The 16,210-nt window shown below is 36.7% G+C and overlaps 1 protein-coding gene across 1 annotated transcript; it reads right to left on the reverse strand.

Moving 5' to 3' along the window:
- Positions 1-10,101: 10,101 nt before the first annotated feature.
- Positions 10,102-11,219, reverse strand: LOC120287051 (TMV resistance protein N-like). The gene is made up of 2 exons (XM_039299708.1): positions 10,839-11,219; positions 10,102-10,125 (listed from the first exon to the last, which is right to left on the reverse strand). Exons 1-2 carry the CDS (start codon positions 11,217-11,219, stop codon positions 10,102-10,104), a joined length of 405 nt encoding a protein of 134 aa, XP_039155642.1.
- Between the last annotated feature and the right edge of the window lie 4,991 nt (positions 11,220-16,210).

Consider the following 16,210-nt stretch of genomic DNA (forward strand, 5'->3'; position numbering starts at 1 on the left):
CCCCTGGGGGGGGGGGGGGCACTGAAGGACAATTTTGTGGTGAATTATTTGACTAAACTGTAGGAAGAATAAAAAGAAAGATGAAATAGGAGTTGAAATGCAGAAGTAGGTTCTTGGTAATTTTACCCACTTTGTTGGACCCGCGGAAACTATTGATGAGATCATACAATGTGACTTTCGTGGAGGTTCCCCACAATATTTCAAAGAAAGATGAAAAAGCAAGTGTGAACCTTAAGACCCTATAATGTCACCCTATAGTCTCACTTGGTCGGGAAGAAAAGCCTGGCTGGAAATTGGGGGCCCGTGAAGTAAAAGTATAACCCTCGGGGCTTGGTTGGAAACAACCAAGTTAATCGGTTCGGTAAGGCTAGGCCTAAATAAGCCTAGCTAGTATCAATGGTTGTAACGAAAGTTGCTACAGTCCTGCCTGACAACACTCCTATCAACTAGAGGGCATGGCAGTACCCCTAGTTGATGGGAGTGTCGTTTCTACACCTTGTAGACTTTCGGTAAGGGAATCTTTATGCAAACTGGTGCGAAAGAGATGGCTGAGAAACTCAAAAAAGTTGAGAGCGAGGGAAAATGAGGGGAAGAAGGCAGGAAGATGACCCCCTCATTAAAGGAGAATTTTGGGGTGAATTATTTGACTAAACTGTAAAAAGAACCAAAAGCAAGATGAAATAGGAGCTGAAATGTAGAAGAAGATTCTTGGTAATTCTACCTGCATTGTTGGACCCGTTGATCATACAATGTGACTTTCGTGGAAGTTCCCCATGATATTTCCAAGAAAGATGGAATAGCAAGTGGAGAACCTGACCGCTGATAGTCACATCTACTGAAATAGCTTCTGCACTCAAGCACGCGTTTCTACACCACCTGCTCAAACTCATTGTACATATAATCATTAGATGATATCGTTATGAATTAACCAAAACGCTGCGTAATGTTTTTATTTATAGTTTTGAGTATATTACTTTTTTCAAGGACTTTCTATTTCGATATTAAGTTATTTTAAGGTACATTGATATTTAGAATATTATCTCAAAACCTTGGCAATGAACAGATAATGTCACCAAATAAGTCAAAAAAAGTAAAATGATGAGGCAATAATAAAAGGAACTATTTTACAAATAGTTTTTCCTGAGTTGAAACAGATAGATTTCTTATAATGAGGAGGAAACCTTACTGAACAAAGATAAAAACAGCTGCACCATATTTTAGCAAAATTAATTGTAATAAGCTTGGGGGCCTATGCGAAGCAAGCCTACGTAGGGTTCAATCAATGACGATAGTGGTAGGGCATCCGTGACCTAGGATTGTGGTCATGGCTCAGCCTTGACAATGGCATGACCACAACAATGACGGCCGACCACTGGGGATTTTGGTCGAAATTCGCTAATGTAGATGCTAACCATACTAAATGACACAATCACTATTGACATTGATAATTTTTAATAATATTTTAATATTTTTTTGAATCGTTTCTTCTTCTTCCTTTTTTCTCTTTCTTCTTCTTATTATCAATGGCCGGCCACGGGCGATGGCCAAGCGAGCTAGCCTCACCCGCCACGGGTGAGGGCAAGCCTTAGTTAGTGGAGCCCTCACCCAAGAAAGGCTCAGCAAGGGTTCACCTCACTTGAGCAGATTTGGCACCCAACATCATCTTCACCCGAGCGACCCACCCCATGAGGCCAACCCTTGCCAAATATAGCTTTGGCAAGGCCGACCCTCACTTAGGGAGGGCTTCCCTCAACCAGGTGAGCCAGTCGACTCAACTGTGGTTGGTGGCCAGCCACCGACAAAAGGAAAAGAAAAAAAAAAAATAGAGAGAGAGATCAAGGAGGTTGGCTCCATTGGCTTGATTTGAGTCAAGGATTACGAAATATTATCGGTATTTTTCGTTGGATCTCACTCTTGTTCATGAGGGTAGAAAGAAGGCTCAGATGAATTTTCCCTTGTGGATCCCTTATGTCGAGAATGTTGACGCCAAAAGGAGTAAGAGCACTAAAGCAAACGCGTGATGACTACAAGATGGAAAGATAAAGCGGTGTCACCGATTGTTCTTGACAAAGATGAGGAAACACCTTGTAGACTTCTGGTAAGGAATCTCTATGCAAACCAGTATGAAAAAGACGGTTGAGAAACTCAAAACGTTTAGAGAGAAAATGAGAGGGAAGAAGGCAAGAAGAAGATGACCCCCTCATTAAAGGAGGATTTTGGGCTCAATTATTTGACTAAACTGTAGGAATAATTAAAGAAAGATGAAATATGAGCGGAAATGTAGAAGTAGGTTCTTGGTGCTTCTACCCACTTGAGTAAAGAATAAAATTTTCTTTTGACACAAAACTAAAACAAATGTTTCTACACCACCTAATCAAACTCATTATACATGTAATAATTAGAAGATATTGTTGATGAATTGACCAAATCACTATATTTTTTATTTTAACTTGTTAGTGGATCACTTTTTTCAAAAAAAAAAATTCTAATTTCATATTCAATTATTTCAAGGTACATCAATGTTTAGAATATTAGCTTAAAACCTTAACAATGGAAAAGTCAATGAGCTTTCACAAATAGTTTTTCCTGAGTTGAAATAGATGGATAACTTGTGATATGGAGGAAACCTTAATGAACAAAGATAACGTCACACAACAAAAATTAGTAAAATGTAATGATCAAAATAATCTTTAAAGTCGAATTTACTTAATGGCAATGAGAAGAAGGAACTATCAATAAACGATTATCTCTCGCCAACGATGAGCCCGTGCAGATAGAAGATGTCTTACAACGTTTGATTTTTGACTTTAAGGTATGCCTATGATTTTGTCTCAATTTTTTTTAATGCAGTAATTATAGAAATTAATTGTTTGTTTGAACAGTACATGTCATTATACCATAAATTTGTGTAAGCGGCGACTTAATTTTAGCTATAGTAATAGTGCCTCCTCACTATAATAACAGGTGCACCATATATTAGCAAAATTAATTGTGATAAGCTTATGGGGCCTATGCGAAGCAAGCCTACATAAGGTTCAATCAACAACCGTCTCAGCAGGGCATCGATGACCCGGCAATGTGGACAACAACAGCATGACCAAAACAATGGCTAACGAGGTTGTAGTCTGAATTTCAGTGACTTGGACTAATGAAGCGTGATGTTTTCAGAGGATGGATCATAATGATTGGAAGCACATTGATAATATGTTAAATCGCATAAATGCTCCTAAAAAAATATGTGTAATCAATTGGCATGAATTCCTATGCTTTAGGCTGGATTAGTAATTCAAAATATATTAAAAATTAATAAGTTACAAAATTAATGGAATAATTATATCAAAATATAATCACATATAATCTGTTAATGATATCATAAAATTATTCAAAAGCAAACAATTTTATATAAAGTAGTTGTGCCTCTTCACAATTCTACTTTAATTTCTCTTTTCTTTTTTATTGTGAAGAAAGTTGATAGATAGTTTTTTTTTTTTTTTTTAAAGAATTGTCAAGTACATGCTTAAACTCGTGGCTCTTCATGGAACTTGCCAAGTACACATGACATTATTTGAGATAGCACAAAATGTTATTTCATGCCCGATCGAAGAATTGATCCAACTACAGAAGGTGGTATTGACCGTCTTTCTTCTCTCATTTAATTATGACCAAGCTTTATTTTGCTTAAAAATTGGATTTGATAACTTCTTCATTAATTGGATCAAAATAAAAAGGGATTCGATGAGCAAATCAGCGAATTCTTGTAGAGATCTGCAACTCTTTGCCATTAGGATATGTGCGTTTGGCGGAAGCTGAGGAATGTCTTCTAGTTACTTACATCCATCCATGTACAAGTGTTCCAAATCATGGTATATGCTGATGCATGTTAGAAGATGAGTAAACTTGTTTTTGGAAAGATTTAGATGTGCTAATTTGGGAAAATTAGAAGACTCTCAAGGAACTCTACTTCTGAGAGATTGCAGTCATTAAGTTCTTTAGATTTGAGAACCCCAAATTTTCATTAGGATCAGTTGAATCCTCCAAATTCTTTAGAAACATGACAAAATTGGAGTAGCCTTGAAGACTCAAATGCTTGAAAATGCTTGAGATTTTGCAACTTATAAACCCTTGAGGGAGCTTTGCAAGGTTTTTGCAAATGTATTTGCTTTATAGAGGGAAGATTTTCAACTGATGCAGGAAATTCTTTAATAGTTGTTGTTCAGCCTCGATTCGCCACTAGTATTTTCTCATGGGCTCCGGCTCTAAAGTCTGTCACTTTGGAGCGCCCGCCTCCTTTGGCGAATGGGACAAGAGTCTCACCTGGAGTAGCGAGGAAGCTCAACAATGGAATTTGCGATGGAGGATCAGTAGAGCTATTGACGAAGGCATTGTTAGTCGCCCGTGGCTTGGGACCAGTAGCAATGAGGATGATGCTTTTATGCGGCATCTATGAAGAAGAAGAGTTCAGATTTGCATATGATGTGGAGATGACCTGGCATTGATTTTGTCTGGATAGTGTACTTGCCCCACCCAATATTTTCTCCAAGTCGATAGCCACCTACCTTCTTCTTCTTCTTCTTCTTCTTCTTCTTCTTCTTCTTCTTCTTCTTCGTTTTGTTGGAAACAGATTCTTGTAAATGAACTGATACTCAAACGAACAAATCCCGAAAAACGAATGTGAAAACGTGCCTGGGAAAACATTAACACCAATCAAAAGATTATCACAAAAACGAACATACTTTATTTGTCAGACGTTCTCAAAAGAATGAATTGAGACCCAGAAATTCCGTTCGTCAAGGGAGAAAACATTGTTGTCCAAGGAGAAAGAAAAATACGTTATGTGTTTTTCACAGTATATTCTCAACGTTCTCCCTTTTTTTTTTTATATTTATACAACAGTAATTGCACTCTCTTATGGCCCTTTATTTATGGGCTGGATTTTAGCTCAACATGGGCAAACGGGTTTGACTTGGCCCATCAAATAAAAAACCCATCAGGTTTGTGTATATATATATTTATATATTTGGTTATTCAATAGATTTTATTGCTACCAAAGTCAATATTAGCTGGAATAAGACTGAACTGAATCAGAAACTTTTTGGCCCTATGAATATACTCCTCTTACAAGATTATGCTGCTATCTTCATGCTAGTCGGTGGCTATGTTTCATGATCATCCGCATCTCTCTAGCTCTTCCATTTCAACAGGTTTGGAGATGATTGAATCCCGGGCATTACTGAAGAGGTAGAGAGAACGATGCAAGAGATCATACAAGAACTGAGATAATCATACCAATGTTGGTCCGGTCGGATGGAAAACTGTTTCGCTAGAGGGATTAGTGCGTGAGGTTGCTGCTTCAGATTTGTTTGAAGTTGTCTTTCAGTGTACAAGTTTTCAGCTGCTCCAAACTGCTATTGAAGCTTGAGAATTGACACAAACACGGTAAGATGCTGTGATGCGACGATCACATGAAGTTAACATGTCTAATTAATATTGAAGGAAGTGGGAGAAAGTGCAACTTGGCCAGCAACAAAGCAGAGGAATCAACTACTCTTCCCCATGGAGACCTTTTGATCTTTCGATATGATGAGATCAACACTTTCCTAAAGACAAGGATCATACATTAGATTGAACAAAACTTACTATCTCAGAATTTTCCAGTGTGAAGTATCGGCATCATTGATTAGATGAAGAAAGGTGACAAGGATTTATGTCATAAGTTTCACGAAGCAACGTGGAATCCACTGAATTTTGTATTAATGCACTCTGCATCACAAATCATAAAAGAAAGAGAGGGAAAAAAGAAAGTTTCTTCAACCATTTCAACAGCATGATGCGAAACCTGTATTTCATAATGATTTTGAATTTGATTTGAGGGGAAGACCAAGAGGCATCGGAATCAAGATATTGCCTCCCCAAGAATCAAAGCCAAGTGGAGACCAACTCGACAGTTTGCTTCTATCCACCACCGATTTCTTTGGTTGGGAGGGTCCCACCCGTTTGCTTCGAAAAGTTCATCATCTGTTTCACTTGAACTATCGTCTTCCTCGGCGTCTATCCGATCATTTTCCTCTGAAGACCAATATGTTTCTATCTGCGGTTAGTGTGGGATCACAACCCTCAGATCATCCTCTTTTGCTTGCATATTAGATGGAATCCACACTTCTTCAATCTTCCTCCAAATAATCAGAGGCCAATTTGGAATTGGCTCCAATCGTCTCGCAGAAGCTCCCTTTTCATATGCAGCATACTGCACAACAGATACTCAATTTACACATGATCGGATTCCATCGAATCAAAATGTTTCACTTCTTTAAATACCGCTCGGCTATTAACGAGAATTATGATAAGACATATGACATCAATCGCTTTTCGTTCCTTCTGGCCAAGAACAACACATAGTGCTAGTCCTAAGAACTTGTTGTACAAGTCTTGGGGAACCATAAACGATATATAACCATCTTGATAGTGGAGAAACCATTCTAGCATCTCTCTTCCCATCAAGACAATTTTCACTTTTCTCATCTTAGGGAGCTATCAAGCATTTAGAGAGAGAGAGAGAGAGAGAGAGAGAGAGAGAGAGAAACCTTGAGTGATAATAACATATCGGTTGTATTCGCCCCACATTGAGTGATAATAACATATCAAGTCGTATTTGCCCCTTTGTGGAATAATTCACAGCAAGTTAAGTCAACTAAAAGTTCATTGGAGGAGAGACTCGACGAATCTGGGAATCTTTGTAGAGATTTGCATCTCTGTGTCGATAGGATATGCACATGTGGTGGAAGCTGAGGAATCTCTTGAAGCTGCCTGCAGTGATCCACATACAACTCTCCCAAATTACGGTATTTGTTGATGCATGTCGGCAGATGAGTAAACTTGTCATTGGAAAGATCCAAGTATGTCAATTTGGGAAAATTGGAAGAACTCTCAAGGAACTCTAACTTTTGATAGATTGCACCCACTAAATTCTAGCCAGTATAAATTTGAGAATCTCGGATTGTCATTAGAATCAATTACATCCTTACATTTTTTGAAAACATGACAAAATTCAGGCAGCCTTAAAGACTCATATGCTCAAGATTTTGCAATTAATAAATGTTTAAAGGAAGCCTTGTGAGATTTTACAATATCTTAAAAAAAAAAAAAACTCTTCATAGATATGAGATTTTCAATTGATGCCGCTAGGAGTTCTTTAATACCCCTCCTTCCTAAATCAAGCTCTTCTAAATGTTCCATTTTTCCTCTTATATCAGGGAACTTCTCAAGTTTAGAGCAACCAAAGAGATCAAGGGTTTGAATAGATTTTGTCTCAAGTGCGTTAGGAAAGATACCGAGGTTGGAGCAAAACGGTAGTGACGAAAATTCTAACTTGTCGAGATATGCGACAAATTGGTGAACCTCCACCAAGTTTTTGCACCCTTCAAGATTCATTCTCTCCAGATTTGGAACCGACGAAAGGTTAGGAACACTAATCAAGGACTTGCATTGGCTGAAATTGATGTACTTCAACTTTCTAAAATTCTGTAGAAAAACAAAAATACCAAAACCATCATTAAGCTCTGTAAATATTTTTAGTTATAAATAGGGAAAAGCTAATCATCACAAGTACTAACCTTGAACTTGCCTTCAAATTGTTTGATATGACTTTTCTGAACATCAAGTCTAATAAGTTTCCTTAGACTAGAGCCAAATTTTAGAAACGGGGCATTGGGCCATATAAGCCATCTTAGATTGTTAGGGAGCCGAACAGGACCTTGTGAAGAGATATGCACTTCAAGCAAAATGAGCATTCTCAATATTTTCATGATTGTGAAAGCATCAGGCTTTATGGTTATCTCTTTAAGACTCATAGTTCTCTCTTTTGGTGTGGACAAGTCCAATACTCTGCCTTTTACTACATTCGTTCCCTATCCAAAACAGAGCAAATTCAATTGTCACGCAAACTTTCCATTGAGATTTACATTATAATGTCCAAATCAAAGTAACATAAAAATGAAATATAACAATGTTTGCATAAACAACTTTTACCGTATCTTCGAAGATTTGCTATTTAAACATAAAAAGATGTTGCATTTGAACATCTTCAAAAAGCCATAATCTACCAAATCATGCATTTCCCATGCTCAATCATCGAATGGAACATTCTTGATAGACAATGATGTATTTTATACCCATCAACTAAACCAAATCATGCTCATTCATATGGATCTCTTTGGACCAACCAACTCAAAGCATTAGAGGTAAGAAATATTGCCTAGTAATTGTGGATGACTACTCACGATTTACCTGAGTATATTTCCTGGCAAGTAAGTCTGAAACATTTTCTTATTTTGAAAAGTTTGCTAAGAAGGTTCAAAAAGAAAAAAGGGTATGTTATTTCAAGTATAAGAACAGACCATGGAGGTGAATTTGAAAATCAAGATTTCACAAAATTTTGTGATGAATCTGGTTTTCAGCATATGTTCTCCTCTCCATATACAGAAGCAAAATGGAGTGTGGAAAGAAAGAATAGGTCGTCAAGAAATGGCTAGAACTCTTTTAATTGAAAGTAACATCTTTTCACGTTTTTGGGCTGAAACAATTTCTACTGCATGTTATATTATTAATAGAGTTTTTCTAAGGCCTATTCTGGAAAAAACCCCCTATGAGTTATTTAATGAAAAGAAGCCTATTGTTTCATATTTTCATATGTTTGGATGCAAATGCTTTCTATTGAAAAATGCAAATGATCGAGTTGGCAAGTTTGAAGAAAGATCAGATGAAGGCATCTTCCTTGGATATTCAACTTCAAGCAAAGCCTACAAAGTCTACAACAAAAGACTCAACTCGTGGAGGAATCAATGAATGTCAAATTCCAAGATTCTATGCAAAATGAATCTATTCGAGACTCATCTTGAAGAATCTGAACCTCGTTTCTAGACTCTACAAAGTCTAAATTACAAGAAGCAACTGACTCCGAAAGACCAAGAATAAATGATTGTTGAAGATTCAAATGAAGAAAGTGATCATCAATTTGCGGGGTCCCATGCTCATTTCTTTTCATGGTCCTCTCGATGAGAATTCCTATTCCTGTAGTTGTGTCAAAGTCACAGCTATCGAGAACTTTGTTGATGTATTTTATACTTTTTCCTTTAAAGTAACAAGGGCTATCTAGAATTGGATGTTTTATTAAATGTGACCTTATCGAGATCTCTTGGCTGGAAAATAACGGAATCCTTTATTTGATCATGATTGATTCGAAGATTAAGGATCCGATGATTCGAAGTATACAACTTATGGAAACCGAGATCAAAGATTGTCTTCTTTTAAAACAATGGGTAGATTTGATTGATACTTTGGTCATTTGGGAGTTTTGGCTTCTTGAGTTTATGTACAAAAGAGAGGCTATCGAGAACTTTGTTGATGTATTTTATACTTTTTCCTTTAAAGTAACAAGCAATGTTGAGGAAAATCTCCCTCTCATTATCCTCCAATCCATCGAAGATTGTCTTCAAAACTCGATTGATACTTTGGTCGGGAGTTTTGGTGAGTTTATGCAGTGAACTTTCCCATGCCGGTTCCTTTCTTCCGCACAAGAAGGAGCCCAACCCTTCGAGGGCTAATGGAAGGCTACTAGCGTATGCAGTGCTCTATCTATGAGATCCTTTCTTGTTTCAGATTTTTACAGTTTGGAAAGGCATGCTGAAAAAAAAAAAAAAAAAAAAGTCTAGTGCCTCATCGTTGTCTAAAGTTTTAACTTCATACACACAATTTATGTCATGAGAAGTTAGCAAATATTAATCCCTTGATGTTACAAAGATTCTATTTCCTTTGCCAAACCAATTGCCTTCTCCAGCTAATGCATTCAATTGATGCAACTGGTCAACATCATCAAGAACCAGTAGAACCTTCTTGCAACAAAGTCTTCCCTTATCACACTAATTCCTCTGTAGACACTATAAACTGTTAGATGTCTAGGATATAAGATCTGAGATAGAAGTTTTTCTTGCAAATTAACTAGACCATTGCTTTTGTTCAAAGTTTCTCTCACTCACACCAAAAAACTAGATCACTGAAAATGTCTCTCAATAGCATTATCTGTCGCTTTAGCAACCGTCGTCTTCCCTATGCCTCCAGGTCTCCATATGCCTATCATGAGAACATCATCATCTGAGTCTTTTTGTGACAATGATATCAGTTCTTCAACTCAAGAATCTATTCCAGCCGGATACTTAGCAAAATATAAGGGTGTTCGCTCTAGATGAATTGATAATTGCTTTACGATGCATTGTATGAGCTCTGCTTCACAGCAAAATATAAGTGTGTTCGCTCTAGATGAATTGATAATTGCTTTACGATGCATCGTATGAGTTCTGCTTCATCTCTGATGAGCAATCAAAAGAAAGAGAAACGTGTTTTCCAGTTTCAAAGCCATGGCAGGAATTCAACCTCTAACGTCATAAGGAAAATAACATAAGAAGGTTAGCAAATAATAAAATGAAAAGAAATTAACACATTTGGGTGAACCTGCGCCTGAAGACAAAAATGACTCGGGTATCATGAAACTAGACTATTTATCTAAGACAAAAAAATTTCATTATCAACACAGCAAGAATCGAGTTTATACAATCTACTAACTCGAAATTTTAGTTATTCCACTTTTGTGTCTGCTATCTAGCATATATCCGCTTTGTATCTTCAATTAAAAAGACCGATTTAACAATATCTCTCAGTTTTTTAGGGGTAATTTATCTGCATAGGATTTGACGTACGAACAAACAATCACCAGCTGACTATGGCAAAGCAGTGCGTCAAGTCAACTATTTACTTACCCATCATTGATTCCCACCCAGACAAGTTACCGGCATCAAAAAGAGTTTCTTCCATCTTTTCACTTTCTCCGGATCCTTCCCAAAATTGGACTCATGCTTAGCCATAGCTCTCCCATAAGCCTCTCTCCCCTCTCTCATTTCTCTTGATTCCACTTTGTAAAACACCGGCAACACAATCAGCTCCTTCTGTGCCTTGCACTCCATGATCTTTGCCAACTCTTCCAAACACCACCGTGAGGAAGCGCAGCCTTTGGAGAAAATGATGATTGCAATGCGCAATTCCTCAATCGCCCTCATAAGCGCTGGCGATATTTGCTCTTTTTTATGCTCTTCACTATCCATAAAAGTGTATATCCCTTTCTGATCCAAAGCTACATAGAGATGACTGAGGAAATTCTTGCGGACGTCCATGCCTCTGAAACTCAGGAGCACATGGTAATTCCTTTTGGAAGAGGCCATATATCAACAACTCAGGACAAAAACAAGAAAGAGAGATTAAGAGGGTTGGCTCTGTTGGCTCAATTTGATTCAGGGATTATGAAATGTTATCAGTCTATCCCGTTTGGATCTCACTCACAATCTCATGAGGCTAGAAAGAAGGCATAGAGGGATCTTCCCTTCATGGATCCCTTATCTCGAGAATTTGAAGCTAAAAGGAGTAAGAGCATTGAAGAAAACGCGTGACGATGGCTTTTTGGCCCAAAAGAAGTTTGAAGGATACTTTAAACGAGGTAGAGTTTGTCTTGATGCAAGACAGATGGAAAGATAAAGCAGTGTCTTTAATTGTTTTTGATAAAGATGAGGATACAGCTTTTAGACTTTCAGTAAGGGAGTCTCTATGCAAACTAGTATGAAAAAGATGGCTGAGAAACTCAAAAAATTAGAGTGAGAGAAAAGGGAAGAAGGCAGGAAGATGACCCCTCACTAAAGGAGAACTTTGGGCTGAATTATATGACTAAACTGTGGGAAGAATTAAATAAAGATGAAGTAGGAGCTGAAATGCAGAAGCAGGTTCTTGGTGCTTCTTCACACTTGTTGGACCCGCTGAAACTACGGATGAGATCAAGGTAACTCATAGGCACGATGGAAACCGTGTTAGAGATCATGGGAAACTTCGAATGAGAAGCCTAAGATGCTTCAGAATAAAGTAGAAGTTGGTGTTGGAACCTATGGGGATTTCATCTACCCTAAAGGGAAGCAGATGAATAACCGAAAGAGATTTTTCAGCTCTGAATCTGCCGCTTTGAACCACCAGCTGATGCAATATAGTTCCAGGATTCAGAGACAACAGGAGGAATGTGCGCGAGCGAGAGAAGTTCCATTCAACCTTAAAGTGGCGGTTGTATATGCCTTTGATGAATCTCACTTATATGCTGTCTCTTTCTGCTTTTTGCGTTTAATTCATTCTCCATGTGACAAACAAGGGATAAATCATGAAGCAAGTGGGGAGTTTGTTTTCAAGTCCTTAGATAAATTTTTTGTTGTTAAAAGCATGTGAAAGCAAGCATTCATCTTGATTCTATAGGATTCTGGTTCTGTCTTTCATGGGTCAGCGAACTGGAAACCTGCGCACGAAGATAATTCACTTATCTGTGAAGGGCACGTACGTATTTTGTCATCATAACGGAGAGGGAGATCGATGGAAAAACATCCTTAAAATATCCTGACGATTGCGAGATTTATTATGTATCTAACGTGAATGTGTGGTAGAAACTTATGTTTAAGAATGTCAAAAGACGAACGGAAGTTACTCTGCAGAAACAAGTACTGGCCGTCGGTTCTACACTTATACGAGGAAGGATTCGCCAAGTTCCGAATTTTGTATGGGCAACTTGTAGAAACATGTGATAGAAGTAGCGAACCGACGCGTACGGGATCAACCTGGACTTTCCATAAATAGATTTCGCGACTGCTGGAATTCCATATTTGAAGTCCCTGCTCATGTACATAAGATAAGGACATCCAAGTATCTTGCAACAGCAATTCGTGGACTGGAGCCGTCCTGAAATCGATGGAAAAGATGCGATCCAAACTGACCTCATACAGAAAAATCCAATTGATTGGCTAGGTTCGAGAGAGTTTACACATGTGATTTTCGTGGAATTTTCACAAGATTTCCAAGGGAAGACAGATGGACAGAATGACTAGTTGATTGAGCATAACATCAGAACTTCTCGCGAGAACTATTAACGGAAACTCCAGGGTTGGCGCGGTGCGTCAGCTCGCTGCTCGTGGTCGGGTGTTGCAAAGTTGCCTTTACAAATTTCAGTGCTTAGCAAATCTTGTACAAGTGTATTTGCTTTCATGCTTAAATCTGCTTTCTATTGACTTTCTTTGTCATAAACGCAAGCGGCTCTATGTATTTTTATACACGCGGGTACCTCAAGGATAAATGAGTTAATGCTAAGGTTTTTGTTTTCATAAAAAGGGGAGATAATTTTGGAATACATCTCCAAACAATTTCAATGATGAGAGAATATATTCATATGTGTTTTGATCAGATGGTGTAGGAACATGTGTTTGAGTGCAAAAGCCATTTCAGTAAAAGTAATTGATAATTGCAGTAACTCCGTTTATTTTACAAAAAATGAATGACTTGAAAAAAAAAATCATAAAAATGATTTTTATATCACTTACAAAAATGAATGAATGAAAAAATATGTTCATCGCTCACGAAAATATTTAGACATAAATCGTGATTAATAATGAAAATATTTTTCATTGATTAATTATTTTAAGCGATACAAACATTCACTTTAAGAAAAATGTTTTTATTTCATGGAAAATAAATTATTTAGAAAAATTTCCCTAAAAATGATCGTTTTGTATGCTTTTCAAAAATGAATAAACAAAAAATTTTACATTGTTTACGAAGATGTTTAAACATAAATTGTTGTCAATTATGAAAATATTTTCCATTTATTAATAATTTCAAGCGATCAAAGCGATCATTTAAAAAAATTAAAATAATTTATTTTTAACGAAATAAATGGAGCGTTAAGCTTGAATGGATTGATTTAGCATACCATTACAGGAATTCGTTATAAGAGGGAAGAATGACATAAGAAAGAGGCCTGGCGAGGAGAATGATTAGACTAGCATTCTTGAGTTGTGAACTTGGTGATGGCTCTCGTGCAACATGTGGCTTGACCCACTATTCTTTGTCTCAAGGTTGCACTGCCTTTCACCTGACATCATCATTTCACCCCCAACTGGAATTTCCATCCCCCTCTCTTATCTACATTTTGCCCACAATGCTTCTTTCTTTATTATGAATAAGTATATTGAAAATTACAAAACTTATCACAAAAGTACAATTAAATCTTACAATTTAAAAAAAATATAATCAAATCCTAAAACTTATCATTAAAGTACAATTAAATCTTAAAAATTTCAAAAAATCTAATCAAATCCTAAATCTTATCAAGTTTATGCAATAAAATCTTTTTTTTACTCTGTCTTACTTTATAAAACAAAAAATGTTAGTAAATTTAAGGGCTTGAGTTCGCTTTTTGAAAATTTTAAGATTCAATTGGACTTGTATGACTAGTTTTAGAATTTGATTTCGATTTTTCAAAAAAAATTAAAACTTAATTGTAGTTTCACAACAAATTTTAGAACTTTCAATACACTTATCCTTTTTATTATTATCATCATCAACATTATCAGTATTATTGTTTCTAAAAGATTTTTGTTAATGTAGACAGAAGTCAAAACTATTAATTTCGCTCCTTCTCTTTTTTGGCATTTTCTTCCGTCGATAACTAAATAGGTCCCCAACTGATTACCCCCAAAAATTTTCATTTTCTTATTTATCCCCCTATTTTCGGAATCTGTTTTCAAACTATATTCTAAACGAGTATTATGTAAAATAGTCCTTAATCTCCACCGTAAAATAAATAAAGAAAATGATGGTGTGCGGCATGACAGTGTTTTGGTCAGTGACCAACCTGCACCACCACGCCGATAATTATAATATGTTATTTATCTGAGTCACTAAGTTGTTTAATCAAGATAAAGGGTAAAGTAAGTTCTTTAATTAAGATAAAGAATGTAAATGTGTCAGGAAAATCAGACTTTATGCCTTTAGGTTAGACCATCCCCCTTGACTTTGGTCTGGCCTTGGAGTTGCTGCATTTTCTCTTGGATTATTACTTCCACTTGGAAGTTCCGGGTTTATAGGATTACCATTGAAAAAAAATTGCTTATGTTTGTGACAATTTGGAAAATATTTTTCTCACTTTAATTGTTTATATTACTAAAAAGATAATTAAGAAAAAATATTTGCTATCAATAAATATATAAACATAATTCGTTACCAATGGACAATTTGTTTTATTCACTCAATTTCCAAAAGCAATACAAAAGATCAATGTTAAGAAGAAAATTTCTAAAACATTATTTTTCAACAAAACAAATGCGCCCATCAACTATACAGTTTTTTCCTGACTTGCAACAATGCAATCTTAAATAAAGTATTTTGGAGGTTTGGCTTGATTGCATGAGGCGGAGGGCGATAATGGTGGGGAGCCAAGCCAAATCAAACCGAACATGTTGTGAGTTCCTTTTTAGTATAGTAGTCAGGTGGTGCCCAAGTCAATTTTGCACACCTTAATTGGTCCACCATCTTGGCCGATCTCAAGACAAGTGCATTCAGAATTTTACTTAGGAGCAAACTTGCTTACCATATAAGTCAATACTTTATTGGACATGTTGGAAGTTTCGCCCCTTACATAAAGTGCGATTAGAGTCCCTCACATGTGTGGGTGTAAGAAGCAAAAACTTTTTGTATCCAATTATGTTTCAACGTTGAGTGGTAAAAATGTTATGTCTACTCATATTGCACGATAAGGGCAGTTTTAATCTAGGAAAAGCAGGTGTAGATGGTCGTAGAAAAGGGTTACGTTTTCCTTAGCTTTAGTTAAAGGAGACTAACTTTCAACCACCATTATGATTGGTGAATTACGAACATAAATATCACTCACATTTATATTTAATTAGTTTTGTATGAGAGTAATGTTCATAATTTACAAAGAACATATGGCCCATCATAGAAAGGTCAATTATAATTCTAAACCTCTAAGTAGTGCAATTTGGCCTTCTTACTACTTTTATGCAATGTAACCCTTCAACTATCCTAATTTGCTCAAGCAAATCCTTTCATCATTAACACCTTCAAATCATTGACATAATGTCACTCACTTGATGAAATTTGGATATGAGGCGCCATCTAGGAAAAATGGTGAGAGCACATGGGCTAGCATGCCAACCCTATCCAAACACCAAGAAGGGCTTAAAGACCCTCACGAGGAATAATTTGATATCTAATCATAGGGTTGGAGGTCCTCACTGGTGGTAGGCAACCTTCGCTTCACTTGCCACCATTAATGATTAGGAGCTAT

The sequence above is a fragment of the Eucalyptus grandis genome, chromosome 8 (genome assembly GCF_016545825.1).
Source record: "Eucalyptus grandis isolate ANBG69807.140 chromosome 8, ASM1654582v1, whole genome shotgun sequence".
NCBI lineage: Eukaryota > Viridiplantae > Streptophyta > Magnoliopsida > Myrtales > Myrtaceae > Eucalyptus > Eucalyptus grandis.

Excerpts from the sequence above, each read along its gene's own strand:
- LOC120287051 (XM_039299708.1), bottom strand. The coding sequence starts at position 11,219 with ATGGACGTCCGCAAGAATTTCCTCAGTCATCTCTATGTAGCTTTGGAT. Across the intron at positions 10,126-10,838 it reads AGAAACTCTTTTTGATGCCG|GCATATGGAGACCTGGAGGC; the intron begins GTAACTTGTCTG and ends TTCTCATGATAG.